This window comes from Macaca mulatta, chromosome 2, assembly GCF_049350105.2.
Source record: "Macaca mulatta isolate MMU2019108-1 chromosome 2, T2T-MMU8v2.0, whole genome shotgun sequence".
Classification (NCBI taxonomy): domain Eukaryota; kingdom Metazoa; phylum Chordata; class Mammalia; order Primates; family Cercopithecidae; genus Macaca; species Macaca mulatta.
In genome coordinates this window covers 112,216,074-112,242,533 of record NC_133407.1, presented here as the reverse complement: position 1 = coordinate 112,242,533, position 26,460 = coordinate 112,216,074, and the positions used below count along the sequence as shown (strand labels likewise).

At 44.6% G+C, this 26,460-nt stretch overlaps 1 protein-coding gene across 7 annotated transcripts in view; it reads left to right on the top strand.

Annotated features, from left to right (window-relative positions):
• The window catches only part of PRKAR2A (protein kinase cAMP-dependent type II regulatory subunit alpha), a 106,890-nt gene that overhangs the window by 25,727 nt on the left and 54,703 nt on the right, over positions 1-26,460 (top strand). For 6 of the 7 annotated variants that reach the window (XR_013413930.1, XR_013413929.1, XM_077992809.1 and 3 more), the window contains exon 2: positions 15,574-15,609. The exons of the other annotated variant lie outside the window; for it this stretch is intronic. Coding sequence is in view for 4 of the 6 variants with exons in the window: in XM_077992809.1 (XP_077848935.1) it covers positions 15,574-15,609 (36 nt within the window). In the remaining 2 variants the exon portion in view is untranslated. The remainder of the gene's footprint in view (positions 1-15,573; positions 15,610-26,460) is intronic. 7 annotated transcript variants of the gene reach the window in all.

The following is a 26,460-nucleotide window of genomic DNA, read 5'->3' as shown; positions in this document are numbered from 1 at the left end:
CTGAGGCAGGAGAATCGCTTGAACCCGGGAAGCAGAGGTTGCCGTGAGCCGAGATAGCAGCACTGCACTCCAGCAGCCTGGGCAACAAGAGAGAAACTCTGTCTCAAAAAAAAAAAAAAAGAAAAAAAGTGAATGAGGTATACATGGCAAAATAGCAGCTGTGAAAAAAAATGTGAAACTGCAGTATTTTAAAGATAAATAATTTTGAAAAACCAGCAAACAAACCCTCCACAAAACTATAATATCCCTAACATTTTACTGTCTCAGCACTTCCATACATAGGGTCATTAAGTCTGCTCATTTGTGGTAAGTGGTACTACCCTCACTGAATTTGTGAGAATACTGAGGCTCAGAGAAGTTTAAGTTCTCTTTTCTTTTTTTGAGACAGGGTCTTGCTGTGTCACCCAGGTTGGAGTGCAGTGGTGTGATTACAGCCCAAGCTCCCTGGCTCAAGCCATCCTCCCACCTCAGCCTCCCAAGTAGCTGGCACTACAGGTGCACACCATTGTGCCTGGCTAATTAAAAAAATTTTTTTTTGTAGAGACAGGGTCTCACTATGTTGCCCAAAGTTGTCTTGAACTCCTGGGCTCAAGCAGTCCTCCCTGCCTTGGCCTCCCAAAGATTATGGATGTGGGGCACTGCACCTGGCCAGTTTAAGTTCTGAAGCTATAATGCAAACCTGTCTTTTGTGTTGAAATCTTATTATTGTTACACTTGCTTTGTTCTCCAGAGTGTTGTCAGATATTAAAAATGAATGGCTTATATTGTAAAATGACAGTTAGACTAAAGATTAGTGGTATAGTTTTGGTTATTTGAAAATATAGCAGATAATTCTTGTGCAAATAATTTGGCAGGGTAGCTCTTTGGCTTTTGGTTTCTTAATAGGCTGATTTTTGCTTTTAACAGGATGCCTTGGGTATGGTTGGAAGTGCCTACTTCCTGGCTGGCATGTAAATGATGGAGAAACCTGATCTGCCTCTTTGCAGCTTTGCATCAGAACAGAGGGCAGCTGAGATAGCAGAGTTTGTTAGGCGGTACCTTTTGGCTGTAGAGAGTGTTAATGTTTATGGATAGTTAATTAGCACATTTGGGAATGGAAAACAATTTCTCTCCTCTGCTAGATTTCTCCCCTCTTCTAGATTGCAAGGTTTATGAATTTGGAGGAATAAGAATCTTCCACTTTCTCAGTGGCATGGCAACTCTACATGCTAATGCTTTCAAAAGAAACAAAAATCTTAAAATGAAGGAATTTTTTTTTTTAAGTGATATGTCATGTCTTATTTGGGGCTCACAGCTCTTGTGCTGTAAAGAGCATACCAAATATTTTTTTTGCTTGGTTAAGATGTCTCCATTGTTTTTGTTTTTAAAATATGGAGTGTTTTTTCTCTTTTCTTCCTCAGTCCTTACTTGGTTTATTATTATCTTATTTTTAATTTTATTTATTTATTTATTTTGTTTGTTTATTTTGAGATGGAGTTTTGTTCTTGTTGCCCAGCCTGGAGTGCAACGGTGCGATCTTGGCTCACTGCAACCTCCAACCCCTGGATTCAAGTGATTCTCCTGCCTCAGCCTCCTGAGTAGCTGGAATTACAGGTGCCAGCCAAAATGCCTGGCTAATTTTTTGTATTTTTAGTAGAGACAGGGTTTCACCATGTTAGCAAGGCTGGTCTCGAACTCCAGACCTTAGGTAATCCGCCTGCCTTAGCCTCCCAAAGTGTTGGGATTACAGGCGTGAGCCACCATGTACAGCCTTTTTTTTTTTTTGAGACATAGTCTTGCTCTGTCACCAGTCTGGAGTACAGTGGCACAGTCTCAGCTCACTGCAACCTCCAATTCTCCTGCTTCAGCGTCCCGAGTCAGTGGGACTACAGGCACGTGCCACCATGCCCAGCTAATTTTTGTATTTTTAGTAGAGATGGGGTTTTACCATCTTGGCCAGGATGGTCTCAGTCTCTTGACCTCGTGATCCACCTGCCTCAGCCTCCCAAAGTGCTGAGATTACAGGTGTGAGCCACTGCACCTGGCCTATTATCATTATTATTATTATTATTATTTTTTTTAAAGTGATAGGGTCTTGCTATGTTGCCCAGGCTGGTTTTGAACTCCTGGGCTCAAGTGATCCTCCTGCCTCGGCCTCCTAAAGTGCTGGGGTTACAGGCATGAGCCACCATACCCAGCCTCCTTAATTGGTTTATTGCTAAATGTTTAAGCTTACAAACTTAAGAAGGAACCTCATAATACTTTGGAGCTCTCCTTTTAAACTTGCATTGATTGGGTGGGTAAACTTGCTCTGTGGTTGCCCTGGAAAAAGAGGGGCTTAGGTGAGGTGAACATTGCTTTGATTCGATACTGTACTGCTGTTGAGAGACTATCTGCAGGCTGATGTTTGGATAAGACAATTTGTACACCCAGTTAATAATTTTTTTTTTTTTGAGACGGAGTCTCGCTCTGTCGTAAGACTGGAGTGCAGTGACGCAGTCTTGGCTCACTGCATTCCCCCACCTCCCAGGTTCAAGCAATTCTGCCTTAGCCTCCTGAGTAGTTGGGACTACAGGTGCGCGCCACCACGCCCAGCTAATTTTTGTATGTTTAGTAGAGATGGGGTTTCACCATGTTGGCTGGGATGGTCTCTATCTCTTGACCTTGTGATCTGCCTGCCTTGGCCCCAGTTAGTAAATTTTTATCGGCCATGTGCTGAGCACTGTGCTGGAGATTTAGAAATGAGTCTGACAAAATGCCTGTCTTCTAAGAGTTCATGATCTATTCTCCAGACAGACAGTGAACCACTTACAATGTGCCTAGGGTGTTTTCACTTATAAATGTACAGGATTCTAGGGGAGGGTTATGGGAACTGCCTGGTAGAATGAGAAGGTGAATATCAGTGGATATACCCACACAGGCTGTGACAATGTTCCTTTTCTAGGTAGAAGGAGGGTTTCAGATGGTTAGATGGGAACAGGGGAGAGGTACAGGAGGTAAGGTTGGAGAACTATTAGTAATAAAGCTAGCTTTTTTTTTTTTGAGATGGAGTCTTGCTCTGACGCCCATTCTGGAGTGCAGTGACGTGATCTTGGCTCACTGCAACTTCCACCTTCCGGGTTCAAGCGATTCTCCTGCCTCAGCCTCCTGAGTAGCTGGGATTACATGCGCGCGCCACAACGCCCAGCTAATTTTTGTATTTTTTTTTTTTTTGAGACGGAGTCTGGCTCTGTCACCCAGGCTGGAGTGCAGTGGCCGGATCTCAGCTCACTGCAAGCTCCGCCTCCCGGGTTCACGCCATTCTCCTGCCTCAGCCTCCCGAGTAGCTGGGACTACAGGCGCCCGCCACGTCGCCCGGCTAGTTTTTTGTATTTTTTTTAGTAGAGACGGGGTTTCACCGTGTTAGCCAGGATGGTCTCGATCTCCTGACCTCGTGATCCGCCCATCTCGGCCTCCCAAAGTGCTGGGATTACAGGCTTGAGCCACCACGCCCGGCCAATTTTTGTATTTTTAGTAGAGATGGGGTTTCACCATGTTGGTCAGGCTGGTCTCAAACTCCTGACCTCGTGATCCGCCTGCCTTGGCCTCCCAAAGTGCTGGGATTACAGGCGTGAGCCACCACGCCTGACCCTCTTTTCATTCTTCTTCTTCTTCTTCTTCTTTTTTTTTTTTTTTTTTTTTTTTTCTGAGACAGAGTCTTGCTCTGTTTGCCCAGGCTGGAGTGCAGTGGCACGATCTCGGCTGACTGCAACCTCCACCTCCCAGGTTCAAGCAATTCTTCTGCGTCAGCCTCCCGAGTAGCTGGAACTATAGGCGCCTGCCACCATGCCTGGCTAATTTTTTGTATTTTTAGTAGAGATGGGGTTTCACTGTGTTAGCTAGGATGGTCTCGATCTCCTGACCTCATGATCCGCCAGCCTCAGCCTCCCAAAGTGCTGGGATTACAAGTGTGAGCCACCTTGCCCGTCCAGCTTCTTTTTTAAAGCATAATAAAGCTAACTTACTCTTTGTCAGGTATGAGCTAAGTCATATATATATAATATATAAAATATGTATGTATGTATGTCATATACTTTGTATGTATGTATATATGCGTGTGTGTGTATGTATGTTTGAGTGTGTGTATATATTTATATCTCACATCACAAAACCATGCCAGCACCGTCTGAATATCAAGGGGCTTTAGAACTGGTAAATTGAAGGCTGGGCGCAGTGGCTCATGTGTATAATTCCAGCACTTTGGGAGGCTGAGGTGGGCAGATCACCTCAGGTCAGGAGTTCAAGACCAACCTGGCTGACATGGCAAAACCCTGTCTCTACTGAAAATACAAAAATTAGCCAGGCATGATGGTGGGCGCCTGTAGTTTCCCAGCTACTTGGGAGGCTGAGGCGGGAAAATCACTTGAACCTGGGAGGTGGAGGCTGCGTTGAGCAGAGATTGCACCATTGCATTCCAACCTGGGCAATTCTGTCTTAAAAATAAAACAAAACGGCCGGGCGCGGTGGCTCACGCCTGTAATCCCAGCATTTTGGGAGGCCGAAGCGGGCGAATCACGAGGTCAGGAGATCGAGACCATCCTGGCTCACATGGTGAAACTCCATCTCTACTAAAAATACAAAAAATTAGCCAGGCATTTTGGCAGGCGCCTGTAGTCCCAGCTACTCAGGAGACTGAGGCAGGAGAATGGCGTGAACCCAGGAGGCGGAGCTTGCAGTGAGCCGAGATCACGCCACTGCACTCCAGCCTGGGCGACAGAGTGAGACTCTGTCTCAAAAAAAAAAAAAAAAAAAAGCTTTTTCTGCTCAAAATTGCCTGTAACACCAAATGAATAAAGGATGTGGTAAATTGTTTTCTTGTTACTACACCTCGGAACCTACTGAGTCATTGCTGCATTGTGTTGTAGGATGTGCTTGTTTATTGTTAGTCACAATTAGACTATAAGCTCCATGAGGACAGATGGTTTGTTTTGTTCCCTCCCTAATCTCAATGTCTAGCATATAGTAAATATTTACTAAATGGATGAAAAATGTCCTAGTTTTTTCCTGCTTATTCCCGCATCTCTTTGTTTCTTTTCCTTCCTGTTTTCCTAGTACTTAAGATTTACATGACTCACGGTGAAGGACTTTCAATAGTTTTTTTTTTTTTAAGTGCTTTATTGAGATGTAATTTATATATCATAAAATTCACCCATTTTAAGCGTACAATTTATTTTTAGTAAACTTACAGACTTGTACAGCTATCACCACACTTTGAGAACATTTTTTACCCCAAAAGTTCCCTCTTTTGTGTCTATTTGCAGTCACTCCCCATTCCCTCTGCAGCCCCAGCCTACTGCTAATCTACTTTGTGTTTTTCTAGTTTTAACTTTTCTGGGCATTTTACATAAATGGAATCATTCAATATGTGGTCTTTTTTGAGCCTGGCTTACTTTTTACTTTGCATAATGCCTTTTTTTAAAATTGAGGTGAAATTCGAACAACATATAATTAATCTTTTTAAAGTGTATAATTTTGTGGCATTTAGCACATTCACAATGTTATGCACCCACTGCAGCTTTCTAGTTGCAACATCTTTTCATTCCCTCAGAAGAACAGCCTGTACCCAATAAATAATCATTTTTCATTCTCCCCTCCTTTCATCTCCTGGCAACCATCAGTTGGCTTGCCTCTATGGGTTAACTATTCTGGATATTTCATATAAAAGGAATCATACAATATGTGATTTTTTGTGTGTCTGACTGCTTTTATTTAAATATTTTTGGGGTTCATCCAAGTCACATATGTCAGTAATGATTCCCTTTTATGGCTGACAGGGTCTTTTGCTCTGTCACCCAGGCTAGAGTACAGTGGCATGATCGCAGTTCACTGCAACCTTGACCTCCCAGGCTCAAGCCATCCTCCCACCTCAGCGTCTGAGGTAGCTGTGACTACAGTCATTAGCCACTGTACCTGACTAATTAATTTTGTTTGTTTGCTTGTTTTTGGAAAGATGAGGTCTTATTACATTGCCCAGGCTGGTGATCATTCCATCTTGGCCTCCCAAAGGACTGGGATTACAGACTTGAGCCACTACACCTGCCCCATTTTTTTTTTTAATTTTTAAGATTAAAATTAAGAGATAGTCTCCCTCTTTTGCCCAGGTTGAAGTGCAGTGGTACAATCATGGCTCACCGCAGCCTCGACTTCCTGGGCTCAATGGATCCCCTACCCCAGCCCCCTGAGTAGCTGGGAATCAAGTGCATGCCACCTTGCCTGGCTAATTTTTAAAATTTTTGTAAAGACATGGGGTCTTGGCCGGGCGTGGTGGCTCAAGCCTGTAATCCCAGCACTTTGGGAGGCCGAGACGGGCGGATCACGAGGTCAGGAGATCGAGAGACGATCCCGGCTAACACGGTGAAACCCCGTCTCTACTAAAAAATACAAAAAAATAGCCAGGCGAGGTGGCGGGCTCCTGTAGTCCCGGCTACTCGGGAGGCTGAGGCAGGAGAATGGCGTAAACCCGGGAGGCGGAGCTTGCAGTGAGCTGAGATCCGGCCACTGCACTCCAGCCTGGGTGACAGAGCAAGACTCCGTCTCAAAAAAAAAAAAAAAAAAAAAAAAGACATGGGGTCTTTCTGTGTTGCGTGGGCTGGTCTCAAACTCCTGAGCTCAAATGATCTTCCTGCCTTGGCATCCCAAAATGCTGAGATTATAAGCATGAGCCACTGCTCCCGGGCCCATGTCAATTCTTATAGGCCCATTGCATTCATTTAAATGGCTACGTAGAGGTTTGTACTCATGCCTATAATCCCAGCACTTTGGGAGGCCAAGGCGGGCGGATCACGAGGTCAGGAGATCGAGACCATCCTGGCTAACACGGTGAAACCCCATCTGTACTAAAAATACAAAAAAATTAGCTGGGCATGGCGGTGGCCGCCTGTAGTCCCAGCTGCTGGGGAAGTTGAGGCAGCAGAATGGCGTGAACCTGGGAGGGGGAGCTTGCGTTGAGCCGAGATCATGCCACTATACTCCAGCCTGGGTGACATAGCAAGACTCTGTCTCAAAAAAATAAAATAAAATAAAGTACACAGTAAGATATGCATGGGTTATATGCAAATACTATGGCTGTTCTACATTTTTGAGTATCTTCAGATCTGAATATCTTCAGATTATGGTATCCATGGGGGTCTGGAACCAATTCCCCACGGATGCTGAGGGATGATTATATACACAAATATATGTATATATTCATCTATGTGTGTGTGTATGTGTATACACACACACATATATATATTTCTCTCCATATGTGAGTTTTGTTGAGAACATATTCCTAGAACTGGAATTGTTCCTGGGTTAAAGGCAGTTTACATTTAAAATTTTAACAGAGACTGTCAAATTGTCCTTCTCAATGTTAAGATCACTCTGATAAGTGTGAAGAGAATTGATTGGCAATGAGAAAAAAGGTTTTGAGGCTACTGCAAGTCATCCAAGCAAGAAATGATGTGCCTCAGACTAGGATGATAGTGGAGATCAAGGAAAGTAGACTGATTTGAGAGACGAAGTGGGAGGGAGAACAGATGGAATTGTTAATGAAGTAGATGTGAGTAGTGAAAGAGAGGAAAGAGTCTAGAATGATTCGGGTGGATCTGCGACTTCAACTAGAGTTGCTATGTGAGATGAAAGCCTACTTGTCATGGCCAGACCAGATGACTTCATAGATACTTTGTAACTCTGACATTTTATGATTTTAGAATTTATGACAACATCCTTATTTATAGATTGAATGAGATCCATATTGAATACTTTGTCTTTTATAGTTGTAGAGATATAATTTCATTTGATTGGCATTTGTAGAGCAAGCACTGACACATTGAGTCTGTCACTAAACTATACAGAATTTTTTTTTTTTTTTTTTTTTTTTTTTTTTTGAGATGGAGTCTTGCTCTGTCACCGAGGCTGGAGTGCAGTGGCGCAATCTTGGCTCACCGCATCCTCTGCCTCCCAAGTTAAGTGATTCTTCTACCTCAGACTCCCGAGTAGCTAGGATTACAGGAGTGCGCCACCACCCCCAGCTAATTTTTTTTTTTTTGTATTTTTAGTAGAGACAGGGTTTCACCATATTTGCCAGGTTAGTCTTGAACTTCTGACCTCAAGTGATCCACCTGCCTCAGCCTCCCAGAGTGCTGGGATTACAGGTGTAAGCTACTGCACTTGGCCTAAACTGTATAGATTTTTTCTCATCTCTGGAATCTATTTGTTTTCCTTCTGTTCATAAGCCACACATCTAACCTAAGCCACTACTTTTGTCTATCAACTATAACCAAAGTGATCTTTATATAATCTAGTCTGCAATGACTCCTTTTGCTCCAGGTACTTCATATTGTAACAGAAGTGCTATGTCCGCTGCCGATCCACTCACAGTGAACATTTCAAAATGGTTCTGCTTGGCCAGGCGCGGTGGCTAACACCTGTAATCCCAGCACTTTGGGAGGCCAAGGTGGGCGGATCACTTGAGGCCAGGAATTCATGACCAGCCTGGCCAATGTGGCAAAACCCTGTCTCTACAAAAAAAACACAAAAATTAACAGGCCAGGCGCGGTGGCTCACGCCTGTAATCCTAGCACTTTGGGAGGCTGAGGCAGATGGATCACCTGTCAGGAGTTCAAGACCAGCCTGGCCAACGTGGTGAAACTCTGTCTCTAAAAAAACACAGGCTGGGCGCGGTGGCTCACGCCTGTAATCCCAGCACTTTGGGAGGCCAAGGTGGGCGGATCATGAGGTCAGGAGATTGAGACCATCCTGGCTAACACACTGAAACCCCGTCTCTACTAAAAATACAAAACATTAGCTGGGTGTGGTGGCAGGCATCTATAGTCCCAGCTACTCGGGAGGCTGGGAGAATGGTGTGAACCTGGGAGGTGGAGCTTGCAGCGAGCCAAGATCTCACCACTGTACTCCAGCCTGGGCGACAGAGCAAGTCTCCATCTCAAAAAAACAAAAAACAAAAAACCCCGTCTCTAAAAAAAATACAAAAAACATTTAACTGGGCATGGTGGCAGGTGCCTGTAATCCCAGCTACTTGGGAGGCTGAGGCAGGAGATTCGCTTGAACCTGGGAGGTGGAGGTTGCAGTGAGCTGAGACTGTGCCATTACACTCAAGCCTGGGCAATAAGAGCGAAACTCATTTCGATAAAAAAATACATAAATTAGCCAGGCGTGGTGGTGCGCACCTGTAGTCCCAGCTACTCAGGTGGCTGAGGCACGAGAATTGCTTGAACCCAGGAGGCGGGGGTTGCAGTGAGCCAAGATCACGCCAGTGTACTGCAACCTGGGCAACAGACCGAGACTGTCTCAAAAATAAAACGAAAACCACACACAAAAACAAAAAAACCAAAATGATTCTGCTCAATTCCACCTTGTTTGAGGTGCCCAAGTCTCACCCTCTTTCCGGCGTTCTTATAGCTGTTCAGGACTGGAGGTGTCAGGGAATGGGTGCAAGCAGGGAGCCTGCAGGTGCAGAATCAATGGATTTTTTTTTTCCCCCAAGACGGAGTTTTGCTCTTATGCCCAGGCTGGAGTGAAGTGGTGCGATCTCGGCTCACTGCACCCTCCGCCCCCCCGAGGTTCAAGCGATTTTCCTGCCTCAGCCTCTGGAGTAGCTGGGATTATAGGCGCCAGCCACCACGCCTGACTAATTTTTGTATTTTTATTAGAGACGGCGTTTTGCCATGTTGGCCAGGCTGGTCTCAAACTCCTGACCTCAGGTGATCCACCCGCCTCAGCCTCCCAAAGTGCTGGAATTACAGGTGTGAGCCACCGCACCCGACCGGAATCAATGGATTAAGAGGAAAGGTATTCTGTACTGGAGGACTTCCTTGTCATTGCCTGGTTCTGGATAGAGGGATCTTTCTTTCCCCTTTTCTCAATTATGGCTTCCTCTCCCATTAAGTTTTGATCACTACTCTCCAGATTACTACTACTGGCTTTTCAATCCCCTCCAAGAGAATCTTTATCAAGTACTTTATATATTTGTTCTTGCCCCCTTCTCTCAGGTGAAGGAGACAGGGGATACAGAGGAACAACCAGTTTAAGTCTTCTGAATATTGCTGTGCCACAGCATGGCTTCCAGATTGGTTTACCGTGATATCTGTACTCTTTTCCCACATTGCTTATACTCATGCCATAACACACTCCTTTCATTTCTTGAAATCACAAGCTCATTTACCTTCTAGCCCAACTGTAGTTAGACCTTACGGTTTCTGGACCCAGGACCTATCTCCTCTCTCTCTCACAGAGCACTCTGTACTTGCCATTGTTGTAGTATATTTCACACTATTATGATTTTGTTGTTGTTGATTTTTCCACTAGATCCTAAAAGGTCTTTGTAGACAAGGGACCATATTAAATCATCTTTATTTCCTTGCTGGATAGCACAGTGCCAGTTATGGGAAGGTTCAGTAACTATTTTTTGAATGAATGTGTATTAGGCACCAACCAATATTGAGCTATTTTTTATTTTTTAAAATTCAGAGATGAAAGAATTAATACAGAAGAACAATATAAGGCCAGGTGCGGTGGCTCACGCCTGTAATCCCAGCACTTTAGGATGCCTAGGTGGGTGGATCACTTGAGGTCAGTAATTTGAGACCAGTCTGGCTAACATGGTGAAGTCCCGTCTCTACTAAAAATACAAAAATCAGGCCGGGCATGGTGGCTCACGCCTGTAATCCTAGCACTTTGTGAGGCCAAGGTGAGTGGATCATCTGAGGCCAGGAGTTCGACATAGCCAACATGTCGAAACCCCATTTCTACTAAAAATACAAAAAAAAATTAGCCAGGCCTAGTGGCAGGTGCCTGTAATCCTAGCTACTCGGGAGGCTGAGGCAGAATTGCTTGAACCCAGTGGAGGCTGCAGTGAGCCAAGATTGTGCCATTGCACTCCAGCCTGGGAAACAAGAACAGAACTCTGTCTCAAAACAAACAATAATAATAATAATAATAATAATAATAATAGTAATAGTTGCAGGACGGGCACCATGGCTCACGCTGTAATTTCTGCACTTTGGGAGGCCGAGGTGGGCAGATCACTTCAGGTCAGGAGTTCGAGACCAGCCTGGCCAACATGGTGAACTCTCGTCTCTACTAAAAATACAAAAATTAGTCGAGCGTGGTGGCACATGCCTGTAATCCCAGCTACATAGGAGGCTGAGGCAAGAGAATTGCTTAAACCCGGGAGGCAAAGGTTGCAGTGAGCCGAGATCACACCACTGCACTCCAGACTGGGCAACAGAACAAGACTCTGTCTCAAAAAAAGAAGAAATACTTCTTTTTTTAATTGTAGGTATTTGTAACCATATATTTCACTCTTAGCACTGCTTTTGGTGCATCCCCTAAATTTTGTTATGTTGTTTTTGTTTCAAGGTATTTTCTAATTTCCCTTTTAATTTATATGTATATGTAAATTAATATTGTTGTGATAGGTTATTGGTCATGATATTTTACAATTATTTTTCCAGCATTTTAAGATGTTATGTTCTGAGAGAGAGTGCCTGGCACTAGAGTTTTTAATTTCAATGACTGCTTTTTTCCATAGAAGTTCAATTTTTTCCAAGTCTCCCTGTTTTTTTTTTTGTTTTTTTTTTTTTTTTTTGAGACGGAGTCTCGCTCTGTCGCCCAGGCTGGAGTGCAGTGGCCGGATCTCAGCTCACTGCAAGCTCCGCCTCCCGGGTTCACGCCATTCTCCGGCCTCAGCCTCCCGAGTAGCTGGGACTACAGGCGCCCGCCACCTTGCCCGGCTAGTTTTTTGTATTTCTTAATAGAGACGGGGTTTCACCGTGTTAGCCAGGATGGTTTCGATCTCCTGACCTCGTGATCCGCCCGTCTCGGCCTCCCAAAGTGCTGGGATTACAGGCTTGAGCCACCGCGCCCGGCCTTTTTTTTTTTTTTTTTTTTTTTTTTTTGAGACGGAGTCTCGCTCTGTCACCCAGGCTGGAGTGCAGTGGCCGGATCTCAGCTCACTGCAAGCTCCGCCTCCCGGGTTCACGCCATTCTCCTGCCTCAGCCTCCCGAGTAGCTGGGACTACAGGCGCCCGCCACCTCGCCCGGCTAGTTTTTTGTATTTTTTAGTAGAGACGGGGTTTCACTGTGTTAGCCAGGATGGTCTCGATCTCCTGACCTTGTGATCCACCCGTCTCGGCCTCCCAAAGTGCTGGGATTACAGGCTTGAGCCACCGCGCCCGGCCCCTGTTTTTTTAAATTTTATTTTAAATTTTTGTTTGTTTTTTTGAGACAAAGTCTCACTGTGTGACCCAAGCTGGAGTGGAGTGCAGTGGCGTGATGACGGCTTATTGCAACCTTGACCTCTCTGCGTGATGACGGCTTATTGCAACCTTGACCTCTCTGGGCTCATGTGATTCTCTCTCCCGAGTAGCTGGGACAGTAGGCTTATGCCACCGTGTCTGGCTTATTTTTGTATTTTTTGTAGAGACAAGGTTTCTCCATGCTGCCCAGGTTAGCCTCGAGCTTCAGGCCTCAAGCAGTCCTCCTATCCCTGGTCATTTTTAATCATATCTTAATTTTTCTTTATGCTTTTGCTTCCTTTTTCATTTTTTAAAATTTTTTTGCTTCTTTTTTATGTCTTTGTTTTAAATATACTGTTCTTATTTTATAATAGTTCTGTAATCATGATCTCTAACCCTTTGAGATATTCCCTTAGAGCACCCATGCTAAATTGTTTCATTGTGTGTTTTATAATTTTAGGTAGTGTAGTCATGTTCACTGGGGCTTTAATTATAGAAATCTCACAATATCTGGGTTGAGGACCTAAAGTGGTATATGATCTGTCTACCTGAGTGACAGGCTGGAGTGTGGTTGTGTGATCACGGCTCACTGCAGCCTCTGCCTCCCTGGGCTTAGGAGATCCTCTCACCTTAGCCCCGTGAATAACTGGAACTACAGGCCCATGGCACAATTCCCAGCTAATTTTTTGTTTGTTTGTTTGTTTGTTTTTGGTAGAGATGGGATTTCGTTGTATTGCCCGGGCTGGTCTCAAACTCCTGGGCTCAAGCAGTCCTCCTGCCTCAGCCTCCCAAAGTGCTGGCATTACACGCGTGAGGCACAAGGCCCGTCCAGGCACATGTGTTTCAAATGATCAAAGGAAATTATTGGCTACTGGTTCTAGATAATTCTAGTCATATGATAAATGAGCATTTGCCTCCTTCCTGGGATTATTTTTGTTACAGAGGCCTTACATTAATTTTATTTGTCTCCCTGAGCCATTTTCAGTTTGTTTTTACCTAATACTCGTATTTCTCTTTCTTAAAGGGCAGGAAGTCTTAACATGTTTTTTAAAAAATAAAAATAATCTTGGCCGGATGTGATGGCTCATGCCCATGATCCCAGCACTTTGGGAGCCCGAGGCGGGTGAATCACTTGAGGTCAGGAGTTCGAGACCAGCCTGGCCAAAATAGAGAAACCCCATCTTTACTAAAAATACTAAAATTAGCCGGGCATGGTTTTGGGCGCCTGTAATCCCAGCTACTCAGGAGGCTGAAACAGGAGAATTGCTTGAACCTGGAGATGGAGGTTGCAGTGAGCCAAGATTGTGCCACTGCACCTCAGCCTGGGTGACACAGCGAGATTCTGTCTCAAAAAAATAATAATAATAATAATCAGATTAAGCTTTGAAGGTTAGGAAAAAACCTTATGCAGATAATATGGTTTACTAGTGAGAATTTAGGTAACAAAATAAGTGAAAGGTCAAAAAAAAAAAAGTGAGTTTTTTTTTTGACATAAAGACATGTGGTACGTTTTCCTGATTAATGTACTGTCCATGGGTAGGTGAAAACTCACCCATATTGGCAGGGGGAAGTATAACTTAATAGTTAATTTACTTTTATTTTTATTTTTATTTTATTTTATTTTATTTTACTTTATTTTATTTTGAGATAGAGTCTTGCTCTATTGCCCAGGCTGGAGTGCAGTGATGCGATCTTGGCTCACTGCAATCTCCACCTCCTGGGTTCACGCCATTCTGCCTCAGCCTCCTGAGTGGCTGGACTACAGGCATCCACCACCACGCCCATCTAATTTTTTGTATTTTTAGTAGAGATGAGGTTTCACCATGTTAGCCAGGATGGTCTCGATCTCCTGACCTCGTGATCTCTCTGCCTCAGCCTCCCAAAGTGCTGGGATTACAGGCGTGAACCACCATGCCTGGCCTATGTTTATTTTTATTTATTTATTTATTTTTAGATGGAGTCTCATTCTGTCACCCAGGTTGGAGTGCAGTGGCGCAATCTTGGCTCACTGCAACCTCCGTCACCTGGGTTCAAGCGATTCTCCTGACTCAGCCTCCCAAGTAGCTGGGATTACAGGCATGCACCATCACACCGGCTAATTTTTGTATTTTTAGTAGAGACTGGGTTTCACCATGTTGGCCAGGCTGGTCTTGAACTCCTGACCTTGGGTGTTCCACCTGCCTTGGCCTCCCAAAGTGCTGGAATTACAGACATGAGCCACCACGCCTGGCCTAAGTTATTTTAAAATGCAGTATAAATGCTATTATCTAGCAGGTCTGAGGATTCTCTTTAAAGAACTTTATTACTTTATTTATTTATTTATTTATTTATTTATTACTTTATTTTTTTATTGAGACAGAGTCTTCCTCCGTCGCCAAGGCTGGAGTGCGGTGGCAGGATCTCAGCTCACTGCAATCTCTACCTCCTGGGTTCAAGTGATTCTCATGCCTCAGCCTTCTGAGTAGCTGGGATTACAGGCATGTGCCACCATGCCTGGCTGGGTTTTTTTGTATTTTTAATAGAGATGGGGTTTCACCATGTTGGCCAGGCTGATCTTGAACTCCTGACCTTAAGTGATCTGCTCACCTTGGCCTCCCAAAGCACTGGGATGACAGGTGTGAACCATCTCACTTGGCCTAAAGGATATTAAAGAAGAAAATTTCGAGCCGGGTGCAGTGGCTCACGCCTGTAATCCCAGCACTTTGGGAGGCCATGATGGGTGGATCATGAGGTCAGGAGATGGAGACCATCCTGGCTAACACAGTGAAACCCCATCTCTACTAAAAAAAATACAAAAAAAATAGCTGGGCCTGGTGGCGGGTACCTGTAGTCCCAGCTATGCGGAAGGCTGAGGCCATAGAATGGCATCAATCTGGGAGGTGGAGCTTGCAGTGAGCCAAGATTTTGCCACCGCACTCCAGCCCAGGTGACAGAGTGAGACTCCATCTCAAAAAAAAAAAAAACAACAAAATTTCACTATTTTATATCATAACATTATCAATAAATTTGGTAGACTTCTTATTCAATTGGAATGATACAAATTAGATGGAACGTAGATGTGAGCAGAAATAAAATTGCCAGATTGAGTATATTGAAGGTATAAAGAGTTTGTTTTCAAAGAAATATTGTATTTCCTATATTGTCTTAATGTGATCACATTGAACAACTATTTGTGATTGAGTTTGGAAGACTATGAAATCGCCCACTGCTTGGTTTTGAGGGACTTAGGTCTATTGTAAAAGACTTGCAAAAAGGGAGGATAAAAATGGGGCCTGGTGACATAATAATGACTAAATGTTGCTTCTTTATTTTGCAGTTCCAATTCCTAGCAGATTTAATAGACGAGTATCAGGTATGTGTTCTATTTCATAACATACTACTAAAATGCCGTTTTAAGATAGGAATATATTGAAAAAACAGATATGTTGAATAAAAAGATAAGCTCCCATCACAGAATATTATCTAAAAGTAAAATCATCTATAGTTTCTTTATTCTGTTTTTAAGTTCTGAGTATGTATATACATATTTTATATTGCTATAATTGGTACAGTTTCTCTCTTTGCATTTATGTCATTACTATTTTTTCATGTTTATAATTACAGCTTCAGAAAATGATTTTTCATATTCCTGTTTCTGGTATTCTGGCTTATGCTGCCATTAACTCTTACATATACCTTTTTGAGCCACTGGAATTATTTCCTCAGTTTGGGTGCTGGAAGTGGCATTCTCTGGTCAGAGACTGAGTATTGCCTTGGCTCTTTCTGTCTTATTTTCCAGAGACAGTTCACAGATTAGGCTGCTGGGAGAAAGGCACCCTGTACATGCCTCTTTTCCACTAATATCTCAATAACATGGAATTTAGATGTAAAATAGTACTTCACATCATTTTATATGGCATTTCTTTTGGTTGTTAAAAAAAAAAATGAATGCTGGCCAGGCGCAGTGGCTCACACCTGTTATCCCAGCACTTTGGGAGGTCTTGGCGGGCGGATCACGAGGTCAGGAGCTCGAGACCAGTCTGGGTAACATGGTGAAACCTGTGTCTACTAAAAATACAAAAGAATTAGCCAGGTGCGGCCGGGCGCGGTGGCTCAAGCCTGTAATCCCAGCACTTTGGGAGGCCGAGACGGGCGGATCACGAGGTCGGGAGATCGAGACCATCCTGGCTAACACGGTGAAACCCCGTCTCTACTTAAAAAATACAAAAAACTAGCCGGGCGAGGTGGTGGGCGCTTGTAGTCCCAGCTACTCGGGAGGCTGAGGCAGGAGAATGGCGTGAACCCGGAAGGCGGAGCTTGCAGTGAGCTGAGATCCGGCCACTGCACTCCAGCCTGGGCGACAGAGCAAGACTCCGTCTCAAAAAAAAAAAAAAAAAAAAAAAAAATTAGCCAGGTGCAGTAGTGCGTCCCTGTAGTCCCAGCTACTTGGGAGGCTGAGGCAGGAGAATCACTTGAACCCGGGAGGCGGAGGTTTCAGTGAGCCAGGATCGTGCCACTGCACTCCAGCCTGGGCAACAGAGCGAGACTCCGTCTCAAAAAAAAAAAAAAAAAAAAAAAAAAAAAAAAAAAAAAAAAAAGAACGCTTTCCAAATATGGGAAATCTGTTTGTATTTTCTTTTTTTTTTTCTTTTTTTTTTTTTTGAGACTGAGTCTGGCTCTGTCGCCCAGGCTGGAGTGCAGTGGCTGGATCTCAGCTCACTGCAAGCTCCGCCTCCCGGGTTTACGCCATTCTCCTGCCTCAGCCTCCGGAGTAGCTGGGACCACAGGTGCCCGCCACCTCGCCCGGCTAGTTTTTTGTATTTTTTAGTAGAGACGGGGTTTCACCGTGTTAGCCAGGATGGTCTCGATCTCCTGACCTTGTGATCCGCCCGTCTTGGCCTCCCAAAGTGCTGGGATTACAGGCTTGAGCCACCGTGCCCGGCTTGTATTTTCTTATGTGGTACTAGGTTGGTAATATTTTGCCCTTTTTTCTGGTATAGTCCATATTAGTTTAAAAATAAGTTTGGGTAAACTTTCTATCCAGGTTTTTGACCTTTTGAAATTTTTAATGCAAAATTTCCTTAGGTGGTTATGCTATTTTTTTAATTGAGTTAGAGATGTTAATATATGACTGTTACCTCAAACACTGCTGGACACATAGGCACTCAGTAAATATTTATTGCATATGCACATCTTTTTTTTTTTTAAATGATTGTTTCTGAGAAGGCTCCCTTTTTTTCATAAAACTGGTAAATATATTTTATGAAAGTTTTTCTTAAAGTGTTTGACTTTTTGATAAATATGGAATTTATTTGGTAGTACAGTGGAATGTTAATGTGTTTCAAAACTGCTAGGCAAGTGGTATGTATCACATTGTTCTTTCATATTTCCTTGTTTTAGGAAGGTTTCTTGATTTAAAATTGTCATCTGACCTATTATAGTGCTAGGAATTGCTTTTCTTTCTTTTTTTTTTTTTTGAGACGGAGTCTTGCTCTGTCGCCCAGGCTGGAGTGCAGTGGCCGGATCTCAGCTCACTGCAAGCTCCGCCTCCCGGGTTTACCCCATTCTCTGGCCTCAGCCTCCCGAGTAGCTGGGACTACAGGCGCCCGCCACCTCGCCCGGCTAGTTTTTTGTATTTCTTAATAGAGACGGGGTTTCACCGTGTTAGCCAGGATGGTCTCGATCTCCTGACCTCGTGATCCGCCCGTCTCGGCCTCCCAAAGTGCTGGGATTACAGGCTTGAGCCACCGCGCCCGGCCAGGAATTGCTTTTCTATCCCTTAATCTTTGTCTTTGAGAAAATCGGCTTATTTATGTTTTCAGAAAGCTTTTGTTATCATTCTACACAAAAATCTGTTGAAAGGAGGTTGAAGAATATGTTATGGTAAGAGAATCAATATCCTGAGAGTAGGTATTAAGGTTAGTTTGATACCCGTAAACTATTATCTTCCATTTTTGTTCATCTCTGCCCTGCACCTTTTTTTCTCTGAAAGATTAGTTAAATCCCTTGACATCTGTAGGATAGGTCTGGGAGATGGAGAGTATAGTGATACCTCCTCCCTAGGTCACAGTTGGTGTTAGTTTGTGAATTGCTGCTTGGCCCTCTGCCAGTATTGTTCAAATCTTGAACCTTGTGGAAGACTCAGACAAGTACATGGTATTATCCCTCCTCCTCAGATTTTGTAATCTTAGGATTTAAGATTGAAATGTTAAATGAAAATAAAAGATTTTTCAAATAATTCAGTAGGATGATACAGGAATCCTGTAATCATACGTAAAGTATCCTCTCATAATACATTACATTTTTTTTTTTTTTTTGAGATGGAGTCTCACTCTGTCCCCCTGGCTGGAGTGCGGTGGCGCGATCTCGGCTCACTGCAAGCTCCGCCTCCCGGGATCATGCCATTCTCCTGCCTCAGCCTCCTGAGTAGCTGGGACTACAGGCGCCCGCCACCACGCCCGGCTAGTTTTTTTTTTTTGTATTTTTAGTAGAGACGGGGTTTCACCGTGTTAGCCAGGATGGTCTCGATCTCCTGACCTCGTGATCTGCCCGCCTCGGCCTCCCAAAGTGCTGGGATTACAGGCGTGAGCCACCACGCCCGGCCTACATTACATTTTTTAAGTGCAGACTGTGTGCTAGGTGCAGTTTTAAGGACTTTCTAAATACCTGCCTTATATTGTTGAATATAATCTTCAAAAAAACACTTTCAGTGAGGTCCATACCATGATTATCCCCAATTTACAGATGAGGAAACTGGAAACAAAGCAGAGGTTTAGTAACTTGCAGTAGTTGAGGTGAGCATATGCCCATAGGTAGCATGGATCCTAAGTACTTAGCCTTGCTATCTCTAAGGATTCTTTCTTTTACCCTCTGGAACTCTTGGTTAGTCTTCAGCTAAATCCCCCAAATTCTCACCCTGTTCTCTCAGTGCAGCTTTCACTTTCCAGCTGTAGCTGAAGCTTGGCTTGCCCTGTAGGCTTCTCAAACAATGGCTCTTTCCTCTTCTACCTTTCTTGTAACACTGACGGGAAATGGGTGAATGTCTATTGATTCTCCTGGCTGCTTCCAGATCATTCTCTATCCCTTCTCCCTGAAACCTTCAGTTTAAAACTTCGCATTATGGCTGGCCATAGTGGCTCACACCTGTAATCCCAGCACTTTGGGAGGCTGAGGTGTGAGGATTGCTTGAGCCTAGAAGTTTGAGACCAGCCAGGCAACACAGTAAGACCCCATCTCTCAAAAAATTGAAAAAATTAGCTGGGCACGATGGTGCACACATGTAGTCCTAGCTATTCAGGAGGCTGAGTTAAGAAGATTGCTTGAGCCTGGAAGGTCAGTGCTGCAGTGAGCTATGATCGTTCCACTATACTCCAGCCTGGATGACAGAGTGAAATTCTATCTTAAAAAAAAAAAAAAAAAATTGGCCGGGCGCGGTGGCTCAAGCCTGTAATCCCAGCACTTTGGGAGGCCGAGGCGGGCGGATCACAAGGTCAGGAGATCGAGACCACAGTGAAACCCCGTCTCTACTAAAAATACAAAAAATTAGCCGGGCGCGGTGGCGGGCGCCTGTAGTCCCAGCTACTCAGGAGGCTGAGGCAGGAGAATGGCGGGAACCCGGGAGGCGGAGCTTGCAGTGAGCCGAGATCGCGCCACTGCACTCCAGCCTGGGCAACAGCGTGAGACTCCGTCTCAAAAAAAAAAAAATAAATAAATAAAATAAAATAAAATAAAACTTAACATTATTATATTTTACCAGCCACTGCTCCTCCTTGTTTTAGTCATCTAACAATCCCCAAGTTGTTCCTACTTATTTCCACATATAGATGATTCTTCCAATGTCTGGCCTTCCATTCTTTGACCTCCTCTCCTCCAAGAATCTTGTCCTCCAGTTGTCCACCCTACTTCAGCCACTCACTCCCAATAGTCATACTCTGCTATGACAAGCATTGCAACTCTTTATCATTTCAGTGAGTGGTCCCATTCTGCAACCACTGCCTGCTGTCTTCTCAGCTCCTTTGCTGTCCTACTCAAACCTGGATAACTTGTTGATTCTGTAGTCTTTTTACTATTCCTCACTTCTTCCTTACTAACCTTAAATTCCTGAGTCAGTGATTATAATCACTCCCTGGCACATACCCTCAATTTGCTTTTCCCTTTAAGTTTTTATTATTTATTTATTTGTTTGTTTATTTATTTTGAAACAGGATCTCACTCTGTACCCATGCTAGAGTGCAGTGGCATGATCACGGCTCATTGCAGCCTCAACTTCCCAGGCTCCAGTGATCTTCCTGCCTCAGCCTCCTGAGTAGCTGGGACCACAGGTGCACACTACCATGCCTGGCTAATTTTTGTATTTTTAGTAGAGACAGGGTTTGGCCATGTTGTGTAGGTTGGACTTGAATTCCTGAGCTCAAGCAATCTGCTTAGCTTGGCCTTCCAATGTGCTTGTTTTACAGGTATGAGCCACCATACCTAGCCTTACTTTTCCCTTTTTATTTGCTTTGCTAAACTGACTTTGGTTAAGTTCAGTTCTCCACTTTGTGCCTATACCAATAATAGCTGAACCTGGTTGGAGGAAAATAGATAGCCTTATTGACTGATCTTACTTTCAGTTCATGATTATTAACTTCTAGTAGGCTCTTGATACCAGCAATCATGCTATGTTCCCATGCTTTTTTTTTTTAATAAATTTTTTTGAGACAGTCTTTCCTTGTTGCACAGGCTAGAGTGCAGTGGCACAATCTTGGCTCACTTCAACCTCCACGTCTTGAGTTCAAACGATTCTCATGCTTTAGCCTAATTTTTGTATTTTAGTAGAAATGAGGTTTCACCATGTTGGCCAGGCGGGTCTTGAACTCCTGGCCTCAGGTAATCTGCCTGCCTCAGCCTCCCAGCATGAGCCACTGCTCCCAGCCTTTTTTTTTTTTTTTTTTTTTTTTTTTGAGACGGAGTCTCGCTCTGTCACCCAGGCTGGAGTGCAGTGGCCGGATCTCAGCTCACTGCAAGCTCCACCTCCCGGGTTTACGCCATTCTCCTGACTCAGCCTCCCGAGTAGCTGGGACTACTACATTAGCTGGGACTACAGGCGCCTGCCACCTCACCCGGCTAGTTTTTTGTATTTTTTAGTAGAGACGGGGTTTCACCGTGTTAGCCAGGATGGTCTTGATCTCCTGACCTCGTGATCCACCCGTCTCGGCCTCCCAAAGTGCTGGGATTACAGGCTTGAGCCACCGCGCCCGGCCAGCGGCCAGCCTTTTAAAATAAATTTTAGGCCCGGCACGGTGGTTCATACCTGTAATCCCAAGCACTTTGGAAGGCCGAGGCGAATGGATCACCTGAGCCCAGGAGTTCGAGAGCAGCCTGGCCAAGATGGTGAAACTCTGTCTTTACTAAAAATACTAAAAATTGGCTGGGCATGGTAGTGGGTGACTGTAATCCCAGCTATTCAGGAGGCTGAGGCAGGAGAATTGCTTGAACCTGGGAAGTGGAGGTTGCAGTGAGCTGAGATTGCGCCATTGCACTCCAGCCTGGGTGACAAGAGCAAGACTGTCTCATTAATTAATTAATTTGAGAGACAAGGTCTCCTTCTATTGCCCAGGCTGGGCTAGAGTGCATTGGTACAATCATAGCTTACTGCAGCCTTGAAATCGTGGGCTTAGGGGATCCTCCTGCCTCAGCCTCCCGAGTAGCTGGGACGACAAGTGTGCACCACCATGCCCAGCTAATTTATTTTTTGTAGAGATAAGGTCTCCCTTTGTTGCCCAGGCTGGTCTCAAACTCCTGGTTTCAAACTATCCTCCTGTCTTGGCCTCCCAGTGTTGGGATTACAGGTGTGAGCCACAAGCTCCATGCTTTGTTCACTTGTGTTCTCCTAGATAAGGCTTTCATACCTTCCCCTTCTCAAAACCTCCTATGCTTCCTTCCTCATCCTTAGCAGATGATCTTGTTCCCTATTTAACCAAAGAAGTAGGAAAAAAAGAGAATTTCCAGAATCCCATCACTATCTATTCTTCACTTGCCTATGAGTTTACAGTATCCACCTGTGCTAGATCCCATCCCTTCATCCTTTTAGCTGTTAGCTCCTCTCCTGCATAATCTTTTATCTTTTAACTGAGTTATTCTTTCAGCAAAGAAACATATCATTGACTCTATTTCTTAAAAAATAAACTTTTTTTGACTGTTGTTTTCTCTCCAACCTTTTTGTCTCCATACCTTTAAAGCAAAACCGCCTGAAGGAGCTGTTTGTATTTGCTATTTCTAGTTGCTTTACTTCTATTTTGAGATAGAGTCTGGCTGTGTCACCCAGGCTGGAGTGCAGTGGTGTGATCTTGGCTCACTGCTACCTCTACCTCCCAGGTACAAGCGATTCCTGTACCTCAGCCTCTGAGTAGCTGGGATTACAGGCATATGCCACTATGCCTGGCTAATTTTTGTGTTTTTAGTGGAGACAAGGTTTTGCCACGTTGGCCAGGCTGGCCTTGAACGCCTGGCCTCTTAAGCCTATTCTAATCAGACTTTTTTGTTTTCCTTTTAAACTCAGTGGTAAGAATCTAATCAGACTCTTGCTTCTGTATCTCACCAAAATTATCTTTCTTGTTTGCTCACTCACATTCTTCAGACCTTCATTTAAAGGACACCTTTTTCAGGCCGGGCGAGGTGGCCTGTAATCCCACCACTTTGGGAGGCCAAGGCAAGTGGATCACCTGAGGTCAGGAGTTTGAGACCAACCTGACCAACATGGTGAAACCCCATCTGTACTAAAAATACAAAAATTAGACGGGCGTGGTGGCAGGCGCCTGTAATCCCAGCTACTCAGGAGGCTGAGGCAGGAGAATTGCTTCAACCTGGGAGGCGGAGGTTGCAGTGAACCAAGATCGTACCATTGCACTCCAGCCTGGGCAACAAGAGTGAAGCTGTCTCAAAAAAATTAAATAAATAAATAAATAAATAAATACACAAAGTTAGCTGGGCATGATGGCGCATGCCTATATCCCAGCTTCTTGTGAGGCTGAGGCAGGAGAATCACTTAAACTCTGGAGACGGAAGTTACAGTGAGCCGAGATTGTGCCATTGCACTCCAGCCTGGGCAACAAGCGTGAAACTCCATCTCAAACAAACAAAAAAATACAAAAATTAGCTGGACGTGGCTGAGGCAGGAGAATCGCTTGAACCCAGGAGGCGGAGGTGGCAGTGAGCCGAGATCGCACCACTGCACTCCAGCCAGTGCTATAGAGCAAGACTCAGCCTGAATATAACATAACATAACATAACATAACATAACATAACATAACAACATAACATAACATAAAATATAACATAGCCGGGCACAGTAGCTCATGCCTGTAATCCCAGCACTTTGGGAGGCTGTGGTGGGCTGGTCACCAGAGGTAGGGAGTTCGAGATCAGCCTGTCCAACATTGTGAAACCCCATCTCTACTAAAAATACAAAAATTTGGCCAGGTGTGGTGGCTCACACCTGTAATCCCAGCACTTTGGGAGGCTGAGGTGTGCGGATCACCTGAGGTCAGGAGTTCAAGACCAGCCTGGCCAGCATGGTGAAGCTTCGTCTCGACTAAAAATACAAAAAATAGCTGGATATGGTGGCAGGCACCTGTAATCCCAGCTACTTGGGAGGCTAAGGCAGGAGAATCACTTGAACCTGGGAGGCATAGGTTGCAATGAGCCAGAATCCCGCCGTTGCACTCCAGCTTAGGCAACAAGAGCGAGACTCCGTCTCAAAAAATAGTAAAAATACAAAAACTCAGCCAGTGTAGTGGCCCACGCCTGTAATCCCAGCTACTTGGGAGGCTAAGACACAAGAATCACTTGAACCCAGGAGGCAGTTTGCAGTGAGCGAAGATTGCACCACTGCACTCCATTCTGGAAGACAGAGTGAGACTGTCCGCCCCCGCCAACAAAAAGAAAAGCTGTGCCTTCCAAGTTCTACATTCTAGCAAAACAGTCCCTCTATATCAAGTGATAGAGTAAATGAAGAGAGTTCATGGATTCCTTAAATGCAGCTTTCTTATGTAGTCCCAAATTAGTATGTATGTGTATATATATATATTTTTTTTTAATTTTGTTTTGTTTTTTTTTTTTTGAGATGGAGTCTCGCTCTGTCACCCAGACTGGAGTCAGTGGCACAATCTCGGCTCACTGCAACTTCCACCTCCTGGGTTCAAGCGATTTTCCTGCCTCAGCCTCTCTAGTAGCTGGGACTACAGGCATGTGCCACCACGCCTGGCTAATTTTTGTATTTTTAGTAGAGACGGGGTTTCACCATATTGGCCAGGCTGATCTTCAACTCCTGACCTTGTCATCTACCCGCCTCGGCCTCCCAAAGTGATGGGATTACAGATATGAGCTACCATGCCCAGCCCTCCCAAATTAGTATTAACTGTCTTTGAGTTGGAAATGTTAGTATGATTTTATTTAATTAAAAAACTTCCTTTGTTGGCCGATGTGGTGGCTCATGCCTGTAATCCCAGCACTTTGGGAGGCTGAGGTGGGCAGATCACAAGGTCAGGAGTTCAAGACCAGTCTCACTAACATAGTGAAACTCTGTCTCTACTAAAAATACAAAAATTCACTGAGTATGGTGGCATATGCCTGTAATCCCACCTACTCGGGAGGCTGAGGCAGGAGAATTGCTTGAACCTGGGAGGTGGAGGTTGCAGTGAGCCAAGACCGTGCCATTGCACTCCAGCCTGGGCAACAGAGTAAGACTCCATCTCAAAAAACAAAACAAAAAAAAAACCTCCTTTGTCAAAAAACAGCCCAACTTTTTTTTTTTTTTTTTTTTTTTTTTGAGACGGAGTCTCGCTCTGTCACCCAGGCTGGAGTGCAGTGGTGCGATCTCGGCTCACGGCAAGCTCCGCCTCCCGGGTTCACGCCATTCTCCTGCCTCAGCCTCCGAGTAGCTGGGACTACAGGTGCGCACCACCACGCGCAGCTAATTTTTTGTATTTTTAGTAGAGACAGGGTTTCACCATGTTAGCCGGGATGGTCTCGATCTCCTGACCTCGTGATCCGCCCACCTTGGCCTCCCAAAGTGCTGGGATTACAGGCGGGAGCCACCGCGCCTGGCTAAGCCCAACTTTTATTTATTAAATACCTGTTGAAACATCAAGGCATGTTAATCAGAAATGTGTGTATTGGCATCTTGCCACATTTAGGAATGGAATATTTTGACTCTAGTGATAACTGTGACAGGCAACAGAACCATCCACTGAGAAACTGGTGCCATGTCAGTCACCCATTTCTGCATTGCAGGTGCTCTTCAGCAGACACCCCTGCCCTTTTAAGGCTTATGTGCTTACTATATATACTAAAATACTGATTTTTGTCATTATATTCTTTCATAGTATGCAGTATTTTTTCCATCTATAGCTACCTGCAGCTGAAATTACTACGTATTGCTTAAAATAATTTAGAAATCCAGTGTTGTGGACTAATTGGTTTTCCCCAAATTCATATATTGAAGTCCTAACCCCGATGTGATTATATTTTTTAGATAGGGCCTTTATTTTTTTTATTTTTTTTATTTTTTTTGAGACGGAGTCTCGCTGTGTCACCCAGGCTGGAGTGCAGTGGCGCGATCTCGGCTCACTGCAAGCTCCGCCTCCCGGGTTTACGCCATTCTCCTGCTGGGACTACAGGCGCCCGCCACCACGCCCGGCTAGTTTTTTGTATTTTTAGTAGAGACGGGGTTTCACCATGTTAGCCAGGATGGTCTCGATCTCCTGACTTCGTGATCCACCCGCCTCGGCCTCCCAAAGTACTGGGATTACAGGCTTGAGCCACCGCGCCCGGCCTTTAGATAGGGCCTTTAAAGAGGTAATGAAGGTGAAACGAGGTCATAGGGTACCCTAATCTAATAGGACTGATGTCCTTGTAAGTCATCCTCCCACCCAGGCCTCCCAAAGTATTGGGATTACAGGTGTGAGCTGCCATGCCTGGCCACTGTGTTGCTATTTTTTTTTTTTTGAGACGGAGTCTCGCTCTGTCGCCCAGGCTGGAGTGCAGTGGCCGGATCTCAGCTCACTGCAAGCTCCGCCTCCCAGGTTTACGTCATTCTCCTGCCTCAGCCTCCCGAGTAGCTGGGACTACAGGCGCCACCTCGCCCGGCTAGTTTTTGTGTGTGTGTGTGTGTTTTTTTTTTTTTTTTGTATTTTTTAGTAGAGACGGGGTTTCACCGTGTTAGCCAGGATGGTCTCGATCTCCT